Source organism: Heterocephalus glaber, unplaced genomic scaffold (genome assembly GCF_053883595.1).
Source record: "Heterocephalus glaber isolate CG9 unplaced genomic scaffold, H.glaber_assembly_v1.0 deba00001124, whole genome shotgun sequence".
Taxonomy (NCBI): domain Eukaryota; kingdom Metazoa; phylum Chordata; class Mammalia; order Rodentia; family Bathyergidae; genus Heterocephalus; species Heterocephalus glaber.
The window spans coordinates 1265373-1289527 of NW_028258197.1; the positions used below are offsets into that span (position 1 = coordinate 1265373).

Here is a 24155-nt window from a genome sequence, read left to right on the forward strand (position 1 = left end):
TTATTATACCTTTCCGTCCGTCCTTACACTTTCAGTTTTTCACACCAGAGAAACTATTTGGTATTTACACGTGTGTCCTATTTATTTCACTTAAGAATATCACCTCAATGTGCATCCATTTAGCTATAAATGTCTAATTTTTCATTTTTATGGCTGAGGAGTACTCCATTTTACTTAAAAACCACATTTTCTTTATCCACTCTCCAGTTGATGGGCATTTGGGCTGTTTCCAAGTTTTAGCTATCACAGACTGTGCTGCTATGAACATGGGTGCACATATATCACTGTGGTATGATTCTTTTAATTCTCTGGGGGAGATACCCAAGAGGGGTATAGCTGGGTCAAATGGGACTTCCAGTTTTAGTTCTCTGAGGTATCTCCATACTGATTTCCACAGTGATTGTACCAGTCTACACTCCCACCAGCAGTGGAGCAGTGTTCCTCTTTCCCCACAGCCCCACCAGCATTTGTTATTGGTTGATTTCATGATAGCAGCCATTCTTTCTGGGGTGAGGTAGAATCTCAGTGTTGTTTTCATTTGCATCTCTTGAATGCCCAGTGATCTTGAACATTTTTTCATATGCTTATTTGCTATTTCTACTTCTTTGAGAAATGTCTGTTCATTTCAGATACCCATTTTTGGATTGGGTCTTCAAATTTGGGAGGTCTGATTTGTTTAAGTTCTTTATAGATTCTAGATAGTAGACCTTTGTCTGAGGAACAGCAGGTGAAATTTTTTTCCCACATTGTGGGTTGTCACTTCACTCTGTTGGTGGTTTCTCTTGCTGTGCAGAAGCTTTTCAGTAAGAAGAGATCCCACTTGTTGATTGATTGTGCTACTTCACAGGCAACTGAGGGTTTTTTCATAAAATATTTTCCTACACCAATATCTTCAAGAATTCTACCTAACCTCTGTCCAGCTGATTCAGTGTTTCTATTTTATTATTTATTTATTTTGGTACTGGGGATCGAACTCTGGTCCTTGTGCTTGCATAGCAGGCAGCGAAACCACTGAGCTAAATCCCTGGCCCTAAATTTTGAGTCTTTTTTTTTTTAATTGGTACTGGGGATCGAACTCAGGACCTTGGGCTTGCAAGGCAGGTGCCTGAACCACTGAGTTAAATCCTTGGCCCCCTCTATTTTGATATTTAGATCTTTAATCCATTTTGATTTTAGTTTAGTGCATGCTGAGAGATAGAGGTCTAGTTTTAATCTTTGGCGAGTTGAAACTCAGTTTTTCCAGCACCATTTATTAAAGAGGCTATCTTTGTCTCTCCTCCAGTGAGGGTGTTTGGCTCCTTTGTCAAAGATGAGATGGCCAAGTGTCTCTGGAGTTGTTTCTGCATCTTCCAATCTGTTCCACTGGTCCTCAGATCTGTTTCTTTGCCAGCACCATGTTGTTTTTATCACAATAGCTTTGTAGTATAGTTTCAAGTTGGGGGTTGTAATACCCCCTGCCATGTCTGTGTTACCTAGAATTGCTTTTGCTATTCTGGGTCTCTTCTTCTTTTTTCTTTTTTGTGTTAAATTCTTTTATTGGTACATTGTAGGTATACAACACAATTACATTTCTCATTGGGAATTGTACCTTTATATAATGCATCTTGGTTCTTATTTTTTCCCCATTCCTAGCCCTCCCTTCATGCCCTCTACCCTTCCCTATTTACAAAGACTTTATTTCCATTTTTTCCATTTCTCATCATTTTTTCCTTTCCCTTGTTTCTTTTCCCCTGCCCCTCCCACTACCCCTACCCCTTTGGACCTTTTCTTCCTATTTTACATTATCGATTATTCATTGTAATCATTGGTACATTTTAGGTATACAATATGACATTCATCATTGGAAATTTGTACCTTTACATAGTCCCTCTTGGTTCTTATTTTTCACCCTTGCCCAGCCCTCCCTTCAACCCCTCCAGTCCTCTCTATTTACAAAGATTTTGTTCCTATTTTTCCATTTTCTCATATTAATCCCATTCCCTTCTATCCTTTCCCCTAGCCCTCCCACTTCCTTCCCCTTTGCCCCTTTTCTTCCTATTTCACATGACCTATTATACATTTAGTCCTTATTTACACTTTCAGTTTCTCACACCAGAGAAACTATTTGGTATTTACACGTGTGTCCTATTTGTTTCACTTAAGAGTATGGCCTCAATGTGCATCCACTTAGCTATAAATGTCTCTAATTTCTCATTTTTTATGGCTGAGTAGTACTCCATTTTATAAAAAAACCACATTTTCTTTATCCAGTCTCCAGTTGATGGACAATTTGGGCTCTTTCCAAGTTTTAGCTGTTACAAACTGTGCTGCTATGAACATGGGTGCACATATATCACTGTGGTACGATTCTTTTAATTCTTTGGGGAAGATCCCCAGCAGTGAAATAGCAGGGTCAAATGGGACTTCCAGTCCTAGTTCTTTGAGGTATCTCCGTACTGATTTCCACAGTGATTGCACCAGTCTACACTCCCACCAGCAGTGGAGCAGGGCTCCTCTTTCCCCACAGCCCCGCCAGCATTTGTTATTGGTTGATTTCATGATAGCAGCCATTCTTTCTGGAGTGAAGTGGAATCTCAGCTTTGTTTTCATTTGCATCTCTCGAATGACCAGTGATGTTGAACATTTTTTCATGTATTTATTTGCTATTTCTACTTCTTTGTCTGAGAAATGTCTGTTCATTTCAGATGCCCATTTTTGGATTGGGTCTTTAAATTTGGGAGGTCTGATTTGTTTAAGTTCTTTATAGATTCGAGATAGTAGACCTTTGAGGAAAAGCAGGTGAAGATTTTTTCCCACATTGTGGGTTGTCTCTTCACACTGCTGGTGGTTTCTCTTGCTGTGCAGAAGCTTTTTAATAAGAAGAGATCCCATTTGTTGATTATTTGTGCTAGTTCACGGGCAACTGAGGTTTTGTTCATAAAATCTTTTCCTACACCGATGTCTTCAAGGGTTCTACCTAACCTCTGTTCCAACTGGTTCAGAGTTTCTATTTTAATATTTAGATCTTTAATCCATTTTGATTTTAGTTTAGTGCATGGTGAGAGATATAGGTCTAGTTTTAATCTTTGGGAAGTTGAAGCCCAATTTTTCCAGTGCTATTTATTAAAGAGGCTATCTTTCCTCCAGTGAGGGTGTTTGGCTCCTTTGTTGAAGATGAGATGGCTGACTCGGTCTCTTCTTGTTCCAAATGAATTTTTGGATTGTTTTCTTAAGGTCTGTGAAATATGCTGCTGGAATTTCAATTGGGATTGCATTGAATCTATATAGCAGTTTTGGAAGTATGGCCATTTCCACCATGTTGATCCTTCTACCCAGGAACAGGGGATGTCTTTCCATTTTCTGATATCATCTTGAATCTCTCTTTTCAGAGTGCTATAGTTTTCAGAGAGGAGGTCTTTGATTTCTTTTGTTAGGTTGATTCCTAGGTATTTCAGTTTTTAGGATGATATTGTGAAAGGAATTGTTTGCCCTATTGCTCTCTCAGTGAGTCTGTTGTTCGTGTACAGAAAAGCTATTGAGTTTTGTGTGTTGACCTTGTATCCAGCTACTTTACTGGATTTGGTTATTAAGTCTAAAAGACTTTTGGTGGAGTTCTTGGGGTCTTCTGTATAGAGTATCATGTCATCTGCAAATAATGACAGTTTGACTTCTTCATTTCCTATCTTTATTCCTTTTATTTCTTTCTCTTGTCTAATTGCTGTGGCTAATGTTTCCAAAACTATATTGAACAGGAGTGGTGATAGTGGACATCCTTGTCTTGCTCCTGATTTGAGTGTGAAGGATTTCATATTTTGACCATTTGGTATGATATTGGCTGTTCGTTTTTCATAAGATGGCTTTTACCAGATTGAGGTGGAGACCGTCTGTTGCAATTTTTTGTAGGGTTTTTATCGTAAATGCATGTTGGATTTTGTCAAATGCTTTTTCTGCATCAATTGAGATGATCATATGCTTTTTGTCCTTGGCTCTATTGATATAGTGTATTACATTTATTGATTTGCATATGTTGAACCATCCCAGCATCCCTGGGGTGAATCCCAATTGGTCAGAGTTTATGATCTTGATGATCCTCTGCATTCTATTTGCCAGTATCTTATTAAGGATTTTTGTATCTGTGTTCATTAGTGAGATTGGTCTGTAGTTCTCTTTTTCAGTTGAGTCTTTCTCCTCTTTGGGGATCAAGGTGATGCTTGCTTCCAGGAATGAATTTGGGAATATTGCTTCCCTTTCAATTTCATTGAAGAGTTTAAACAGTAGTGGCAGTAGTTCCTCTCTAAATGTCTTGTAGAATTCAGCAGTGAAGCCATCAGGACCCAGGCTTTTCTTAGTTGGTAAGTTTTTAGTTATGTTTTCAGTTTCATTGATTGATACTGGGGTTGTTTAGAATTTTTAGGTGGTCATTCAAATTTGGTAATTCATACATACCTAGGAATCTGTCCATTTCTTCTGTATTTTCCATCTTATTGGCATATAGATTCTCAAAATAGGTATTGATGATCCTCTGGATTTCTGCTGGGTCCGTTGTAATTTCATCCTTTTCATTCCTAATTGCTTGGATTTGGGCCTTTTCTTTCCTTTTTCTGAGAAGGTTGGCTAAGGGTTTGTCAATTTTGTTTATTGTTTCTAAAAACCAACTTTTGGCTTCATTGATTTTTGGTACCGGAGATCGAACTTGGGTCATTGTGCTTGTGCAGCAGGTGGCGAAACCACTGAGCTAAATCCCCGGCCTACTTCATTGATTTTTTTTTGTATCGTTCTCTTAGTCTCCTTTGCATTCATTTCTGCTCTGATCTTTATAATTTCCTCCCTTGTATGAGCTTTGGGTTTGTCCTGCTCTTCTTTTTCTAGAAACTTGAGGTTCAGCATCAGGTAGTTTAATTGGGCTCGCTCTGTTTTCCTAATATGAGTATTCACTACTATGAATTTCCCTCATAAGACTGCTTTCATTGTGTCCCACAGATTCTGATATGTTGTACTGTCATTGTCATTTAATTGAAGGAACTATCTAATTTCTTCTTTAATTTCCTCTGTGACCCATTGGTTATTCAGAAGTGTGTTGTTCAATTTCCATGTGTGTATGAAATTTTTGCAATTTCTTTTGTTATTTATTTTCCAATTTCATCGCACTATGATCTGATAATATACATGGGATAGCTTCAGTTCCTTTGCACTTAAATATGTTCTGTGAGCCAGTATGTGGCCTGTTTTGGAGAACAACCCGTGTGCAGCTGAAAAGAATGTATTCTGATTTTGTGGGGTGGAACACTCTGTAAACATCTGTTAAGTTCATTTGTTCAGGAGTTTGACTGAGTTCTAATATTCTGTTGCTTGTTTTTTGTCTACTTGATCTATGTGACAGTAGGGTATTGAGGTCCCCCACTACTATTGTATTAGTGCTTATATGATTTTTCATGTCCATTAGTATTTGTTTTATACAGTTGGGTGCACTAGTGTTTGGTGCATAGATACTTATGATTGTCATCTCCTCCTCTTAGATTGTTCCCTTTACAAGGATGTAGTGTCCTTCTTTATCTCTCTTAATCAGTGTTGGTTTGAAATCCACTTGATCTGCAAAGAGGATGGCTACTCCTGTTTTTTTTTCAGGTTCCTGTCACATGAAGTATTATTTTCCACCCTTTCACTTTCAGTGTATGAGTTTCTTTTTGAATTGTGTTTCTTGTATGCAGCATATTGTTGGATCTTGCTTCTTGACCCATTCTGCCAGTCTATTTCTTTTGATTGGTAAATTGAGACCATTACCATAACGTATTGATTTATCATTGTCATTACTTTTTCTTTTTGTTGGATTATCTCCCTTTGCATTTAATTTCTTGTTGTGCCCAGTGGATTCATTTTGCTGTGCTTCCTGGGGTTGTGATCCTCATTGTCTTTTCCTAGGATCTTGTCTAAAATTTTTTGGAATGCTGGTTTGGTATTCATGAAGTTCCTGTGGTGCTCTTTGTCATGAAAGTATCTTATTTCTCCATCAATTTTGAAAGATAGTTTTGCAGGGTACCTCAATCTGGGTTAGAGGCTGTTTTCCTTGAGGGCTTGGAATACATCACTCCAAGCTCTTTTTGCCTTGAGGGTTTGCATTGAGAAGTCTGCTGTGATTCTGATGGGCTTTCCTTTGTATGTGATTTGTTTCTTTTCTCTAACTGCTTGTAGAACTCTGTTCTTCTGGAGTCTTAATTATATGCTTATGTGTAGATTGTTTTTTTTGATCAAGACTAGTTGGAGTCCTATATGCCTCACTCATCTGTATGTCAAGTTCTTTTCCCCTGCTTGGGAAGTTTTCTGCCATTACTTCTGTGACCAGTTTTTTTATGTCGTCTGCACTCTCTCCTGTTTCTTCATTGACTCCAGTTAGTCTTATGTTATTCTTCTTTGCATTGTGTGGCAGGTGCTGATTTGATTTCTTGTGGTCCCTTACAATTTTAAAGCAATTTTTCTTTTCTTGGTCACTAATTGCAATCTTATCTTCTATATCTGAAACTGTCCTCACATTGGCTCATTCTGCTGCATAGACTTTCAATGGAGGTTTTTGTGGTTTTTTTGGTACCAGGGATTGAACTTGGGACCTTGCGCTTGTGAGGCAGGTGCTGGAACCACTGAGGTAAATCCCCAGCCCTTCATTGGAGCTTTTAATCTCCTGGAAATCTGTTTGCATCTGTTTTATGGATTCCATTTGTTTCCTGTGTTCGGATTCTGTCATGTTCCTCAGCTCCTCTCTAGATTTATTAATCTTGTCTTGCACTATGGGCACAATCTCTACTGTTAACTGAGAAATTATTTCTGATTTCATGTTTTCCAGATCCTCTTTTGTTGCCAGTTCAGAGAGTCCAAGTGGTTGAGTATCAGAGTGTTCCTTTTCATTTCCCTTTGGGGTTACTGTAGGTGATCTGGAAGTCTGGTTTTGAGGCTTGTTTATGTGTCTTCTCATTTCAACCGACAGGGGTGGAGGGGTTGTGGGGGGGGGCGTTGCTACTGGCACCTGCACAAGGCTCCCCTCGTCTGTGCTTGGAGGAGTGGCACGTAGACCCAGAAGCCTCCTCCTCTGCACTGGGAGTGGTGGCATGTCCACCAATTATAATTTTTACTTTGCGTGTCTAGTAAGATGTTATAAAAAGCTGGGATTTGAGGGTTTGACCTCTAATTTCTATATATAATTTCTCACTCTGCCTGCCCTGCAAGTGCAAAATCCTAAGTTCGATCCCCGGTACCACAAAATAATAATGATGATAATAATAATAATAATAAAAAAATCTCTCTATACTGAATCTGAAAGAAATCTTTTTTTTTTCCTTTTTGTGGTGCTGAGGATCAAATCCAAGACCTCATGCACATTAAGCAAGTGCTGTACCTCTGAGCTGCATCAGTAGCCCTCAGGAAATATTTTATTGCTCTTATTTCCAGCCTGGTCCTGGCACTGTTTGAGGTTGGTTGATTTGTTCTGTTTGGTTTTTTTGCTATCAGGAATCAAACTCAGGACTTTGGGCTTGGGAGGCAGGCACAGTGCCACTGAGCTATATCTCAGGCCCTGTTTTATTTTATAAATTTAAAACTTTCTCAAGATTGGAATTTAAAATCTGTTTAGCCAGTGGAGCCAGGGATTTACCTCAGTGGTGCTGTTGCCTGCCTCGCAAGCTCAAGGTCCTGAGTTTGATCCATGGTACCAAAAAAAATAACAAAATAAAATCTGTTTAGCCAGGTGTGGTGGTACATGCCTGTAGTCCTTGTATTAGGGAGCCTGAAGCAGGATGATCACTATGAATTCCAGGCCACCCTGAGCTACATAGTAAGATCCTGTTTCACAAAAAACCAAAAAACTGAAAATAAATAAATTTTAAATATCTTTTAAAAGTACACAACAGCATTTTAGAAAGCCTGGTATGTTATTCAGGAATCAAATACAAAAGTAGTGTTGGAAGGTCAGCATAGTCAAGGATTGTTATTATAGAGAGCAATTATCAGTTCAGGACACTGTTTTATTAGTTAAATAAAGCCTACTGTATTAATGACTATCCAATACTGCATTTATATATGTGTGTATAATAGTTACTATATAAATGACTGCTAGTGTATATGGTCATGCATTGTTTAATGATGGGGATATGTTTTGAGAGAAGTATAATTAGTTGATTTTATTGTCCCATGAACATCCCATCATGTACTTAACCAACCCTGTCTGGTATAGCCTGCACACCTACATTCTATGATATCGCCTGTTGTCTCTGGGCTACAAACCTGTATAGTATGTTACTTAGTATTGTAGGCAGTTGCGACACAGTGGTCTATGTATTTGTACATCTAAACATAACTAAATGTAGAAAATGTGTGGTAAAAATACAGTAATAAAAAAAAGATACACCTATGTTGGGTACTTACTGTGAATGACACTTGTAGGACTGGATTTTGTTCTGGACAAGTCAGTGAATGTGAAGGTGTAGGACATTGGTGTACCCTATTGTAGACTTTATAAACACTACATACGTGTAGGCTACACTTAAGTTTATTAAAAATGCGGGTTTTTTTCTTGAGTGGTAAATTAACCTTAGCTTTTTGTAACTTCTTAAACTTGCTGTTTTGTAGTAATGGTTAGCTTGAAACATAAATACATCATATCTATCCAAAAACATTTTCTTTGTATCTTTATTCTGTAAGCTTTTTGTACTTTAAAATTTTACTTATATTTTTTACTTTTTAAACTTTCTTGTTAAAAATTAAGATACAACCACATATTCTCCAGGCCTATACAGGATCAGGGATCATCAATGTCATTGACTTCTGCCTCTGCATTTTGTCCCAGTGGAAGGTTTTAAAAATCAAGGATGGTGCATGTGCTGTCACTTGTGATAATAGTACCTCTTTCTGGAATATCTCCCGAAGGACCTGCCTAATGCCATTTTATTGTTAAATTCTTGTTTTATTTTGTGTTGTTTTTTGAGACAGTCTCACTGTGTAGTTCAGGCTGCCCACAATCTCACAGTGATCATCCTCCTGGCTCAGCCTCCTAACTACAGACATGTGCCACCATGCCTGGCTACTGTTATTTTTATTTATTTATTTTTGAAACAAGGTCTTGCTATGCAGTTCAGACTGGCCTTGAACTCACTGTGCAGCCCAGGCTGCCCTCTAACTCATGGCAGTCCTCCTGCCTCAGCTTCCCAAGTGCTGGGATTACAGGCATGTGCCATCACACCCAACTTTACATCATATATTTATACTACTGGCAGCACAGTAAGTTTACACCAGCACCATCACTAATGTAATGTTGTACCACAGTGTCACTAGGCCATAGGAAATTTTCAGCTCCGTTATAATCTTATAGAACTACCATTATATGTATAGTCTGTCATTGACTCCAATATTATAAGGCGCATGACTGATATTAATTAGTAATATGCAATTATTACATTAATATGTGCAGAGCAACAGTAACAACAGTTATTAGAGCTTTTTAAATCCTATGATGACTTGAAATGCTTTAAATTTTTAAGCTGAAGATATTTGAACTAGTATTCAGTTACATTATTATTTGTTTAACTTTGATGTAAGGTCTAAACTGTGTATTACTTTTGTTTTTCAAGAACTGTATTAGAAAAAAAAAAAAAAAAGAACTGTATTAGCCAGGCATGGAGGCACATGCCTGTAATCTCAGGTGGCTAAAACATGAGTATTGCTGTGAGTTTAAGGCCAGCTTGTGCTACAGAGTTCAATCAAGGCCAGCCTGAACTACATAGTGAGACCCTATCTCAGAAAACAAAACAAAACAAAGTTGTATTGACATCCTTTCCTGGAATGTTTATTGTAGGACGAGTGATGCTTCATCTAGTCTTTTAAGTTATTCTTTTGGGTTTTTTGTTTTAAACAGGCTCTTGCTATGCAGCTCAGGCTGGCCTTGAACTCACTGTGCAGCTCAGGCTGGCGTTGAACTCACGGCAGTCTTCCAACCTTTGCCTACCAAGTGCTGGGATTACAGGTGTGTGCCACGATGCCCAGCCTTGAAGTTATTTTAGGACAGTTAACTATTGTGAAGAATTGTAGATTAAGCGTTTACTTTTTAAGTCTAGAAGTTTTTGGTTGGTTTCAGAAAATAGTCCAGAACTTCTGAAGAAAGCCTTTAGTCATATGAAAATATCTCTAATTCTTTAAGGATTATGAAGAATAAATTTTTAAAATTTCATACAAGTAGGGGCCAGGGATTTAACTCAGTGGTGCTGCCGCCTGCCTCGCAAGCACAAGGTCCTGAGTTCTATCCCCAGTACCAAAAAAAAAAAAAAAGATTTCATACAAGTTTTTCCCCCCATGGCACATGCTCTTTAATATTTGCTATACTTATTCCAACAGTGATACACTAAATTGCACTGAAAACCCTTTTAACAGAACTGAAATATGATTTAAACACACTATTAAAATGGAGAATCTGCCGCGACTGCTTTTGTGGAATATTAGAATTTTTGCACTTATTAAGTAATAAGTACTTAACACCCATAGCCAAAACCTTGGAGTTCTTTAATTTGACTTGTATAGGAGAAATCTCTGAATAGTAAGATATACCATATAAAAGTATCTGGGCCCGGGGATTTAGCTCAGTGGTTTTGCCGCCTGCTGCGCAAGTGCAAGGACCCGAGTTCGATCCCTAGTACCAAAAAAAAAAAAAGAAATTAACATATAAAAGTATCTGTTAAATGAAGGATTCATTAACCCTAGACTAAATATTCACTTTACCAATCTGCATTTTAATTTTCAGATATTTTGAAGATGAGGAAGAAGACTCTGGTAATGTTGATTTGCCTTACATTCCTGCTGAAAACTCACCTACACGTCAGCAATTCCATTCTAAGCCAGCAGATTCTGACAGTGATGATGATCCCTTGGAGGCATTTATGGCTGAAGTAGAGGCAAGTATTAATGGTTTGTTTCATTAAAGTATTTAGGAATTATAAATAGTTAATAAACCTTGCTCACATTTGCCTGTTGGCATTTTTTGTTGTTGTTCTTTACATCCTCTAGTATTTTCAGAGATGATCAGTAGCTATAACCCTTGAACACAGTAGCTCAAGATTTTTTTTCTGAGGTACTAGGAATTAAAACCAGGGAACACCAAGCTACATTTTCAGTCCTTTTATTTTTTATTTTGAGATAAGGTCTTAATAAGTTGCCCAGGCTGACCTTGAACTTGCAATCCTTCTGCCTCAGCCTTCTGAGTAGCTAGGATTGCAAGTGTGTACCAACATGCCTGGCATAGCTGATGATTTGTGTTTTGCTTTGTTTTAATAATTTTAGTATATTATTAAGTAGAATAAACATGATCTCCTTCAATTTAGCATTTAATGAGTAATTTTTTTTTTGGAGACATTTTCATTTGGTAGTTTAGGCTGGTCTTGTACTCACTATGTAACCCAGGCTAGCCTTGAATTTGCAGTGATCCTCCTGTCTAAGCCTTTTGAGTACTAGTACTAGGGGCATGTGCCACTGAACCTGGCTTAAGTACATATTTGTGTAAAGCAATTTAACTTAAGGAATTTACTAAAATTTCAAATTCTGTATTATTTCTTATTAATATTACCATCAATACTTGTGACCTCCCTATAGAAATTGAAACTCATGACCACCTGTTTTTTAAAGTCTTCTAATTATTTAAATATTTACTTTTTATTATGAAAATTTTCAAACATACACAAAAGCTGAATAATAAAACAAACCCTCATGTACCTATTTTCTCAAATTTATCAGTTAACCACTTTTAATATCAATCTTGTATTATCAGACCTCTCCCTCTTTAAAATCTTTTTGATTATTTTAAAGTGAATCCTGGACATACAGTTTCATCTTTCAAATGTTTCTGTATCTCTTTTTTTTGTTGTTTTTTTTTTTTGGTAATGGGGATCAAACTCGGGTCCTTGCGCTTGCAAGGCAGGCGGCGGAACCACTGAGCTAAATTCCCAGCCCAATGTTTCTGTATCTCTGTAAGAGAACTCTTGAGCTGGATGTGGTGGCACGTACCTGTAATCCTAGCACTTGGAATGCTGAGGCAGGAGGATGGCCATGAGTTTTGAGGCCAGCCTAAGTTAGTTCAAGGCCAGATTAATTACTTAACAAGACCTTGCCTTAAAAAAATAGAGAACTTTAAAAACATAACCACTATATTATTGTTACACCATTAATTATCCAACTGACAGATCTTTCATTGATCCTCTTTCAGTTCTTCAAATATAGAGGTTCCTTTTCAGGTGTCTATGTTGACTTGTTATTTTGTTTTTTATAGCTTTCATAGTTACCTCATCCGCTTGTAAAAGTTAGCTTCTCTGTGCATAATTCATGTCTTTAGTCCCATGCTTTATTCTTTGAGGTTTTAGCCCTGCTTTTCCAGAAGCATATTGACCATTTTTACATGGGTGTGTCCCACTGGCACTTTAAACCCAATTCATCATTTCCTCCTCAACCAGGTCGTTCTCTTGTCATCTGTTGACATCAGTATTCACATAACTTTGGCTTATAACCTTGTCTTTAATGTCTTTCTTTCATTTACCTCCTTCCTTTTCTTTTTACCACGTTATCAAGCATATTCATGACTTACTTCATTTTACCCTCAAAATAACCATGGAACATAGGGAGAAAGTAATATATATAATTTTTAACTGATAAGAAAACTGAGCCCTAAGATAATTCACTTGTTTGTGATACTAGGATTGAACCCCAGGCCTAAAACATGCAAAGCTGAGCCCAAAGACAATTCAAATCAATTCATATCACCTGTTCCACGTCATATCGGCAAGATGTGGCCCAGCTCTTTCTAGTACATAATGCTACCCTTTCTTTTGTCATTTGCTAGGTCTGTCAGTCTTTACAATATCCTTTGCATCTTTTTCTTCCTTTCTGTTGTCACTGTTATTATCCTCCCTGATACCCTCATTAACTCTTGCCTGATCTAAATTCTCTCCCTCTTTTAGGCTCTGCTCTCCTACTTAGGTGGTATGTAACCACAGCCTAATGAAACCAAATCATCTGTCTCACTGTATTAATCCCCTTGTTTAAAAATTGTCACTTCCTTGCTTTTGAAGTAACATTCTTCTAGGTACCATACTTGTCTTCAGCTAGAATTCTCTCCTTGAAGGAAGGAAAGAATCCAAGTTAGGTGTGATTTTGTGTGATCTAAATAATTGCTTTTTAAAAATATGAGCCAATGTTTTTAAAATCTGGGAATTTTATCTGAAAATTCACACTTTGAAAAATGAGATCTGGTCTTGCATAGAAAAAATTTATTACTGACCAAGAGGCTGCCTCCTTTAGATAAGGCATACATTTTTTTGTTAACATCAACCCCTATTTTCTTGACATATAGGCCACTGTTCGAATCATTTATTGTCACACTTGCTTTGTAATTTTTCATTGGGTGGAGAAATATTTTTCTGAATTCAGGTCTGTATCAATATCAGAAAATAAAACACAGTAATACAGTAAAAATGAGATCATACTTCAGAAGATGATACCCACTTACTGAAGTACAATCACAAATATATCTGAGTGGCTAGGGATGTTGCTCAGCAGTAAAGCACTTCTAAGCATATACAAGGCCTTGAGTTCAAATCCCCACCACTGAAAAAAATATTTGTGTATCAAAAGAAGCAACTTTTCTTATTCTGGCTTTATTTATTACTAGCTTGGCACCAACAGGTATTTGAGGTTCTCACCTTTGATTTAATTCAACTCAAGTTACTTGCTGAGAGACCATATCCTTACTTCATAGGTAGCAGAAACAGAATTCACCACCAATATCCATAATCTTTATGCTGTATTATTCTGTATTTTAAGTTCTTCTAGCGCTGTATATTTCTGCCTTTTACCAGATTATTCAGGATATGTACCAAACACCAAAATTATTTAGGACACACACGTGTCTTGCAGCATAGTAGGTATTTAATAAGTGTGTTAAATGATTCACTCCAGGAGTAAAAGCAATAAATAAATGATTTATCATGTTTGAGGTGACTTGTGCACATTGTGATTTCTTCATCTTCAGTGTGGACAAAGCTAAATGGCTTTGTTTCCCAGAGAATTTCATCTCACTATTTCTTTTCTTTTCTTTTTGGTACTGGGGATCGAACTCAGATCCTTGCGCTTGCAAGGCAGGTGGTGGAACCACTGAGCTAAATCCCTGGCCCCAGTCATCTCACTATTTCTTGATATCCTAGTGATAAGTTTGAAGAAAAAATCAGTTTTTGATTTTCTAGGTTTAAATTTAGATTTGTTATGGTACCAAAAGCTGACATAGCCCTTTTTCAGTGAGAGTATGTGAGAATGGCCCAAATTCTTTTGCTTGACATTTAAGTAGTTGAAATTGTTGTATCTTTTATGGTACAGTGTCATTCTCCTGAGTATCTTTTTGATACAGCATTAAAAGGGTATTTTTTAAAGTAAAAGATTAGATACTAAGCTTGGAAAATACGTCAGTGCCTAAGAATTTTATATTTATTTCTGATCTTAGATGTCAACTTTTCTGAAAAGAATAAACTTTTCTAGTGCTTGGACTAGATGAAGATTAGTTTTTAGTGCTTGCTTCGGCAGCACATATACTAAAATTGAAGATTTGTTTTTAGACTGCTCTAAAAAAAGAATTATTGTGTAGGCTTAAAACGCATGTTCTATAAATATTCTGACCTATTTCATGTGTTACATTGTTTATATCATGTTTAGTTTATAGTCATACATATTTTGTGTTTGGCAGCTCAATCCCTTTAAAGTAGTTTGTGTGTAACAGTACTTTTAAAAATAATTCATCTTTATCAGGAATACCTCATCATGCCTCGATTTATATAGTGGCATTTTAAAACATCAAAGAAAGAGGGGGTGTGGTGGCACACATCTGTAATCCCAGCACTGTGGGAGGCTGAGGCAAGATGATTACAAGTTTGAGGCCAGCCAGGTGTGATGGCGCACACCTATAATCCTAGTGCTTGGGAGCTGAGGCAGGAGGATTGTTGTGAGTTTGAGGCCAGCTTGGGCTATGTAGTGATTTTAAGGCCAGGTTGAACTACATAGTGAGGCCCTGTCTTTAAAAACACAAGTTTGAGGGCCTGGGATTTAGCGCAGTGGCACGGCGCCTGCCTTGCAAGCGCAAGGTCCTGAGTTTGATCCCCGGTACCACAAAAAAAAAAAAAAGTTTGAGGCCAGCCTGAGCAACTTGAATATGAGTGAGTGAGACCCTGTCTCAATAATAATAATTCAAAGATAGAGAAATTCAGGTTGCTTTATAATGAAAAGCAATTATGCAAAATGTGTATACTTGGAAGAAAATTATAATTTTTCCAATACTGATTTTCAGTTGTATGAAGAAAAGATCAATTTGCCAGTATAAAAGAGGATCACTTTAGATCAATTTGCCATGCATAAGAATTAACTCTGGAAAATGTAAGAACTATAGATGTCTCTTTTTTGGGGGTACCTGGGATCGAACTCTGGACCTTGTGCTTGCAAGGCTGGCACAGCTCCACTGAGCTAAATCCTAGGCCCAGAACTATAGATGTTTAGCTCCACTCTTAATGGTTCTGATTTAGTAGAACTAGAGCACAGTCACAGTTTTCTACCTCAAGATTATAGTAAAACCGTGGTTTGTGAGTATTAATTCGTTCCAGAAACATGCTTGTAGTCCAGAGCCACCTGTATATCGAAATTTCCCCAAAAGAAATAATGGAAACTCAGGTGACGTATTCTACAACCCAAAAATATTCATATACAATGATTATAGTACTGTAATATAATACAAAATAATAAAATACAAAATATAAAGAAAAATAAACAAATTAACCTGCACTTGTCTTTGAAAATCTTCCTGGCTGGTGTGAGAGAGACACAAAAGGAGGGTTATTGTGTAGGATGACTTTCACTATCACTAATGGAATTACTGCTATCTATTTGTTCAATGGAATCTCTTTCTTTTTCTGCAACTTTAACAAGGAACCTATCCAGTGACACTTGCTTTTGTCTCCTTTTGAAGATTTTGAGGAAATGTGACATTCTGTTTTCATTAAATCTGTTGTCAGATTCATAGTTCCCCCTGCTACAGCCTTGTTTGCACTGTTGCCACATTTTCCACCTCTCCCTAATCTCATCTGAGGGGAGGGATTCCTCCCACCTTTTTCTCTTCCTCCTCCTCTGCAGGTAAGATCTCCTCTATAATCTCTTGCTGTTGGAGACAGTCACCCACAATCCCACAGAGAGAGAGAATCATTGGCTCAGTTGTGATCATGTGATGTTCAGCATAACATGTTAAATTGCAAGACATTGCACTTTTATCAAGTTAAAATTTATTAGAAATTTTTGCTTCTCTTGAGAAACACTCAGAACAAGTTACTCACAGTCCAAGGTTTTATTGTATTAATATTTGGGGTTTAATAATTCTTTCTTACAGGAATGATCCTGTGCATTGGAGAATGTTGAGTAGCACCCCTGACCTCTGCCAATCAGAGGCTTCACCTTCCTTACCCCTCAAGTTGTGATAACCAAAAATGTCTCCAAACTATGATATGTCTATGTGCAACATTACCCCAGGTTGAGAATTACTTTTCCAGAGTTAGATCCAGAAATCTATATTTTTACCAGGCCCACTGGTAATTTAATCAAATGGTTTTGAGCAATACTAGGAGAAAGTGGTTTGCCTGAATTTAAGTCCCTTTATAGCTATAATGATATCATTAACCTTTCAATAAAGTGACCAAATGTTATGTATTTGTGAATTAAGCATTTTTGTTAATTTTTTGCCAGGATAGTATGCATACTACAGATATAAATCATTTAATCCATGTGTAGTCTATTTAGCACATTTGAATATTTTCTCTTTGGAAAATAATTACCAGAATGCAGCTTGATTACAGCCATTCCTCATTTAATGACCAAGTTACAGTTCTGTAACTGTGGGTCATTAACTGAATTGGTCACTTAATGAGGAATTGTTTATAGTGTGTACATTACAATATTCAGAACAAAGAAATGGTCAAAGGAAACTCCAACTTGATGGGTGCTTTTAGTTGCATAACTCTTATATGCGGTACTGTAATGTATAATAGAACATAAAACTATAGTACTGTATAAACAAGTTGTTAAACAGGTAGGTCATTAAATGGGGAATGTCTGCATCAAAATATAATTGTCAAAACACTTAACAATGAAACATGCCTGTAATTCCAGCTACTCAGGAGGCTAAGGTAAGAGGATCACAAGTTTGAACCTAGACTTGGGAATTTAACAAGATCACCCTGACTCAAAATAAGATAAAAGGGCTGGAGATGTAACTCAGTGATACAGTGCTTGACTAGAATGTGCAAGAGCCTAGCAAAATAAAACAAAAACAAAAAGCCCATAGCTAGACCATGGTGACGCTTTTATCAGTCCTAAAATTCTGGTTTTGGTTTTGTGGGGGTTTTTTGGTACCAGGGATCAAACTTAGTACCTTGCGCTTGCTAGGTCGGTGCGGTGCCGCTGAGCTAAATCCCCAGCCCCTAAAATTCTTTTTAAAGAAATTTCTCTTTCAGTGTTTTTAGTTAATGTAATTCCATACATCTATATAACCTTTTGTTCCATTAGGATCAGGCAGCTAGAGACATGAAGAGGCTCGAAGAAAAGGACAAGGAAAGAAAAAACATAAAGTAAGTTGTTTTCTTCTCCCTTCACAAAAGTTACATGAAAAATACTTAAAGTATTACAAAGCTTATTCCCCCAAACTTTACAGAGAAAACAAATTAGGTATATAAATATCTTTGCTTTATGATATCCTTGTATCTTGAGTAGTTCTGTAGATCACAGAACCCTTTGTGTTTGCAGTAATTAAAAGACATTCTGTCTGACAGAACAGTGTTTGATCTTCAACTATAAATCATTGTTTAGTAAACATAAATAAATTGCCCTGGGAGTTAGAGAGGCTTGATTAGTAAAGTATGGGTTTATTGTATTGAGTTTTGTCCCATTATTAATATAAAATAGGTTAATGCTTGTGTGATTATGAGAAATAATGGTGGTGATATTGTAAAACTATATATATATTATTAGAAATAAAACCTAATTTTAAAGTGTGACATCATGCTTTAGTAACTATAATAAAAACTTGAATACTTTATTTTCTGCGAAAGAGAAGTTGCCTCTTTCCCTTGCTAAATACTACTAAGGCTTTTTCTACCAGGCACGGCTGGACTTTTTTCTTTTACTTGGCAATTAGTACTTTAAGCCCTTCCCAAGGTTCCTGTGCCTTATGAAGGTTCAGCCCTCTTAGTGCTTATGTGTGTTGCATCCTCATCCAGTGGCCTTACACTGGTGGTGTTGCTTATACTGTTTGCCTTAGGAAAAGCAAGTTCTCTAGATTAAATGGCAGGTCTCATTAGAAAGAGATGGTTATGGGAACTAAGCACCCATACTTTCTATAAGTCCTGAGAGAAGCAGCAAGTGGCAGTGGTTTCCTTCTCTATGTGAACTGCTTAGAAGTTTTAGTTCCAAACTTGTAAAGGGTTAGTTTTTCTGTCTGTCTCCATCCCCAAGGTAACTGATTTTGGCTCAAAGCAATTACAGTAGAGCTAGAAACTTGAGGGGACAATAAGAAACTTGTGACATTCTCTCTAGTGTATGCTAAGTACAGGATTTTTTTCTTTATGATATGAAATACTTTGCATAACCACATTTTGTTTTTTGTATGGGTTGACAAGGTTTAGAATCCTTTGGTATCTTCAGAAAGTTTTTACTCCCTATATCCATGTTAGTAATTGATGTTTCTGTCATCTCATTCAAAAGAAATGCAAAGTGTAGATCATAGAGTAAAACCACATGTCAGTGATGCATGGATAGTTTACAGTGTGCTTATTGCTACTTTGTTATTGTTAGTGTTCAGAGTTCCTATGCTGTATGGAATTCAACACTAATCTGCTGTAAGTATGGAGCTGGGTATGTGGAACATTTGCAGGGAAGTTTGTTTCTCCGCTTGTTTTTCCAGGGGTATTCGAGATGACATTGAAGAGGAAGATGACCAAGTGAGTTCTTATGCAGTATTTCTATCTTTTATTTTTACCCCACAAAGTCTATACTGGGGACAAGCTAGAGCTTGCCTTCACTGAAATGACCACTCCTGACATTTAGCAGGGAATATCATTTGACTTGTTCCTTTTCTACCTGTGTTACCGGTTGGTAATATAATATTAAGATTCACATAGCTTTTCCCCCATGTTGAAGTTGGAATGTTTGATCAACTGACATCAAAAACAAGTACGAGCTTTATTCACTTTGCTTTTTTTAAATCCAAAGTTAGTGTTTATTCTGATAAATCAGTAGTAGTGTGGAATCTACTGATGGCCTGTAGCACCATCTAACCTCTACCTCTTTCTAAAGGTTCTGTTTGTGATTCTAGTTTCTGAAGATCAAATATTAATGACTATTAGTATTTCTTTTTCCCTTTGTTCAGTTGTAGGATGGTGAGAGCCAGAGTGAACAGTAGCCCTTTCCAGGTTTGTGACCTTTCTAATCAGTGTCAACTTCCAAACTTGGATTGGTAAAGCTACAGCATATGTTTTCCAGCTTTAGGTAGGATAGGCAGAGATTCCCATCCCACCCCTAGGAAGGCTGTGGAACAGGCAGATTTATAAATCTTTTCTTAAATTAAGTCATTTCATAGTACTCATTCATTTCTTCGAATTGTCCTTCTGATTACTGATATTATAAAGGAATTATTGCTAGTAAGTGTATCCTTACGTGGTAGGTATTTAAACTGTGCAGTCTTCTGATACACTGAGAGATGTTCTCAGCTATACTTGGGTGTGATTATGTTCTTGTGCTTTCCTGCAGGAAGCTTATTTTCGATACATGGCAGAAAACCCAACTGCTGGCGTGGTTCAGGAGGAGGAAGAAGACAATCTGGAATACGATAGTGATGGAAATCCAATTGCACCCTCCAAAAAAATAATTGATCCTCTTCCTCCCATTGATCATTCAGAGGTATGAGGCTTCTTGCTGAATTTGATTTTTTTTTTTTTTAAGTATTGATTAATGTTTTTTTTGGTACTGGGGATCAAACTTGGGGCCTTGCACTTGCGAGGCAGGCAGTGGAACCACTGAGCTAAATCCCCGGCCCCTAAATTTGATTCTTGTTTCAAGTTGGTACAGTTTTCTTTAGTTTTAATATTTAGGTTTCCCGAATATCTGTGTACTCATGTCATATGAATATTTGTACTTTGGGATCTTACCATCTCTGCTAAGTGGTTGGGTCAGAAATTCCATGAGGCTTTCAGTTTATGTTGTTGTTAATAGCTGAATCACTGGGCTGGGAATTTAGCTCAGTGGTTCTGCTGCCTGTGTTGCAAGCGCAAGGTCCCAAGTTCAATCTCCAGTACCAAAAAAAAAAAGTGAATCACTGCTGGGTGGTGGTGCATTTCTGTAATCCCCAGCATTCTGAGAGATTGAGGCAGGAGGATCAAAAGTTTGAGCTTAGCCTGAGCAACTTCATGAGACCTTGTCTCAAAATTAAAAAAAAAAAAGGCTCGGGACATAGCTCAGTGCAAAGGCCCTCAGTTCAGTCCCCAGTGCTACCCCTAAAAAAGATGAATCTTTTGTTTGTTTTCATTCAGTTTCAGAATTTTTATTTTTTTAATTTTTTGGTAGCGGGGATCGAACTCAGCCTTGCGCTTGTGAGGCAGGCGCAGTGCCACTGAGCTAAACCCCTGGCCCTCAGTTTCAGAATTTTAAATTGGCCGTAAGCAATTGTAAGCAGTTGTTTTTGAGAACTAACACCTTCTTTTCTATTTTGGTTCTTTTGAGACAGGGTCCCAAACATTTCAGCCTGACCTTGATTTCGCTATGTAGCTCAGGCTGGCCTTGAACTTAAAGCAATCATCTTGCCTCAGCCTCCCAAGTGCTGGGATTACAGACATGTACAACCATGCCCATCTTCACCCTGCTTTCAAATGAGTCCTTGGGCCTGAATATTTTGTATTTTTTGTGTGTGTTCCTGGGGATGGAATCCAGGTACACTCTAACACTGAGCAACATCCCCATCTCTTTATTTTTGAGTCAGAGTCTCACTAAATTGCCCAGGTTGGGCTTGAATTTGTGATCCTCTTGTCTCAGCCTCCAGGTATGTGCCACCATGCCTCACTTCATTTGTTTCTAACTGCTGTAAATGTTTACTCTTGCTTCCAAATCTGGCAGATAGAGTGTGATTCTTCAAAATAGAGCCAGAAATTATAGTTTGCTTAAGTCAGAAGGAAATGAAGCTATCAGTCAGAAGGAAATGAAGCTATCAGGAAATAGAGCTACTTGAAAAAAATACCAGTTTTTTCTCAGATTAAATATCAGTCTAGATCTTATATATACTATAGTGACTCTAGATCTAGCAAACCTATGGCATGTGTGTTATTTGTTTCTCTTTAAAAGATGTTAATGTATGAGTTGTTTTTCCTAAACTAAAACTTCAGTATTCAGGTTTAATTTTAGTTTTTGCACTTTGCAATAAATAAGTGGGTTTTGGGTTGTAGTTTGGGCATTCGTCCCTAAAAGGTTCGCCATCACTGATCTAGAGCGTTGAGTCTCAAATGCTTATTCAAAGAGTCTACAGAGTCAAAAGAATTTTTGTAATACTAAGGTTATTTGCCTTTTTCATTGCATAAACATTTGCACTGAAAATGTAAAATCCGTGGAAAGTAAAAACTATTAATGCCTTAGTATGCAGTAGCACCAAACTGTTCTACTAATTGTTATATTCTTCTCTGATAGATGATTGTAGTGGAGGGGGTCACTTAGAATTCCCATTATTAAACAATAAAAATTTTTATTAAAAATAACTGTCCACCACAGTGAATTTGATAGTTTCTCAATACTTAAAGACTATGGTAATAAAATTGATGAAGATATTAAAAGTTTTGATTTTGTTTTTTAATTTTTTGAGATCTCTTTGCTAAATTGTCCTTGCTAGGCTCAAATTTGCAATCCTCCTGCCTATAATATATGATATGTATGATCTTATGGATGATCTACATACTACCTCGGTGAATAACTATTTTCCAGATGATTAGTATATGAAGTTACAAAATCATGCATGAGTAAAAGCATGTATCAAAATACATGCTAAGATATTCAGGAGGCTGAGGCAGGAATATCACAAATTTAAGGTCAACCAGGGCAACTTAGTGAGATCCTGTCTCAAAATAAAAAGGCCTGCAATTTAGTTCATTGTGAAGATTCTGGGTTCAGTTCCAAGAACTGCAAAAACGAACAAAAAAACCCCACCATAGACCAATGGCTCAATAATGTAACTGAGTGAACAAGTTTGTGGTTTCAGATTACACAACAAAAATAACCAGTCAAATTGTACTGTAGTATCAATAAAGAATAGAAATTTGCAAGTACATGATAGGACTAGGAAAATACTCTCCCTTTTTCAACTATGTGTCTTTGAGCAGGCAGATTATCTTCATGGATTTTTAATTAAAACATCACAACAGTTTGGATGCAGTAGGAGCTATTTTCTGTTAAGTTAAACTTCAGAGAGATTTGCAAACACATAATGCCATTCTTGCCAAAATTTTTAGGTGTATCCAGAATTAGGAAATTTTTGACCATCTGCAGGAGGTTAAATTCTTTTTTTAAAAAAAAGTTACAGACTCGCAAGGTCCTGAGTTCAATCCCCAGTACCAAAAAAAAAAGTTATAGACTTGAAATGTCAAAAGGAGAATTAATTTAGCCAAGTGCTTACATGATGATGTGCTTGTGCTTTGTATCCCTAATAAACAATGCTAGGAAATGAGTACCAGAAATGGTTGCCTCTGTCTTTGGAATTAAAAATTCCTGGTTGTGTATATATATATATATTTTTAAAAATTTTTTATTGGTACTTGTTTGTAGTACGTAATGATTACATTTCTCATGGAGAGTTGGTACATGTACATAACATCTTGATTCTTCATCCCCTTTTTTTCACCCTCCTCCTCCTCTCCGTCTCTTGGTCCCCTTCCCTTTTGGAAAAGATCTATCTTCCTGTTTCCTATGGTCATACTTGTTTCTTTTTCTTTTTTTGGTACCGGGGATCGAACTCCTTGGGTCCTTCCGCTTGCGCGGCAGGCAGTGAAACCGCTGAGCTAAATCCCCAGCCCTACTTGCTTTTTTTTTTCCTTTGGTACCGGAGATCGAACTCAGGACCTTGTGCTTGTGAGGCAGGCAGCAGAACCACTGAGCTAAATCCCCGGCCTTGGTCACACATTTTTAAAAGTTATATAAACAGAATTCTTTTTTAAAAAGAATAGAACTAGGCTGAGGATGTAGGTCGTTGATAGTGATTGCCTAGCATGTATGAGGCTGTGGATTCAGTCCCTTATACTACCACCCACCAAAAAATAATAGTACTTCTTCTCAAACTAGGGCTAGATAGAGGTCCTATTTGACCCAGTTATTCCCCTGCTGGGTATCTTCCGAAAAGAATTAAAAGAATCATACCACAGTGCTACATGTGCACCCATGTTTATAGCAACACAGTTTGTAATAGCTAAAGCTTGGAAACAGCCCAAGTGCCCATCAACTGGAAACTGGATAAAGAAGATGTGGTTTTTTTATAAAATGGAGTACTACACAGCCATAAAGAACGAGAAACTAGAGACATTCATGGCTAAATGGATGAATATTGAGGCCATACTCTTTAAGTGAAATAAATAGGACACACGTGTGTAAATACCGAATAGTTTCTCTAGTATGAGAAACTGAAAATGTAAATAAGGATTAAAATGAGTAATTGATAATTTTGAAATAGGAAGAAAAGGTCCAAAGGAGTAGGGGAAGTGGGAGGGGAAGGGGAAAGGAAAAATTATGAGAAAAGAAAAAAATTGAAACAAAGTCTATGTAAATAGGGAAGGGGGGTGTGAAGGGAGCACAGGTAATGGGGGAAAAAATAAGAACCAAGATACATAATGTACAGGTACAAGCACCCAATGATAAATGTAAATGTATTGCATACTTAAAATGTACCAATAAAAGAATTTAAGCAAAAAATAATAATAGTACTTCTTCTAAAGGCAGAACTATCTATGAAGGAAATACTAGAAATGTTTTTAAATGCCTAGAGCTAGGTGAACAGTTTAATCCAAAACATGTAAATGTTAAAGGGTTGAAATATCTTTACTTTTTCTCTGAAG

The 24155-nt window shown here is 37.1% G+C and overlaps 1 protein-coding gene across 3 annotated transcripts in view; it reads left to right on the plus strand.

The window, feature by feature from the left end:
- Ddx42 (DEAD-box helicase 42) overlaps positions 1-24155 on the plus strand; it is a 53216-nt gene that overhangs the window by 11275 nt on the left and 17786 nt on the right. For 2 of the 3 annotated variants that reach the window (XM_087210189.1, XM_087210188.1), the window contains exons 3-6: positions 10754-10904; positions 17587-17648; positions 18980-19016; positions 19825-19974. In XM_087210189.1, the coding sequence (XP_087066315.1) occupies positions 10754-10904; positions 17587-17648; positions 18980-19016; positions 19825-19974 (400 nt within the window). Of the gene's footprint in view, positions 1-10753; positions 10905-17586; positions 17649-18979; positions 19017-19824; positions 19975-24155 lie in introns of those variants that run through there. The other variant, XM_087210190.1, reaches the window with a different exon arrangement.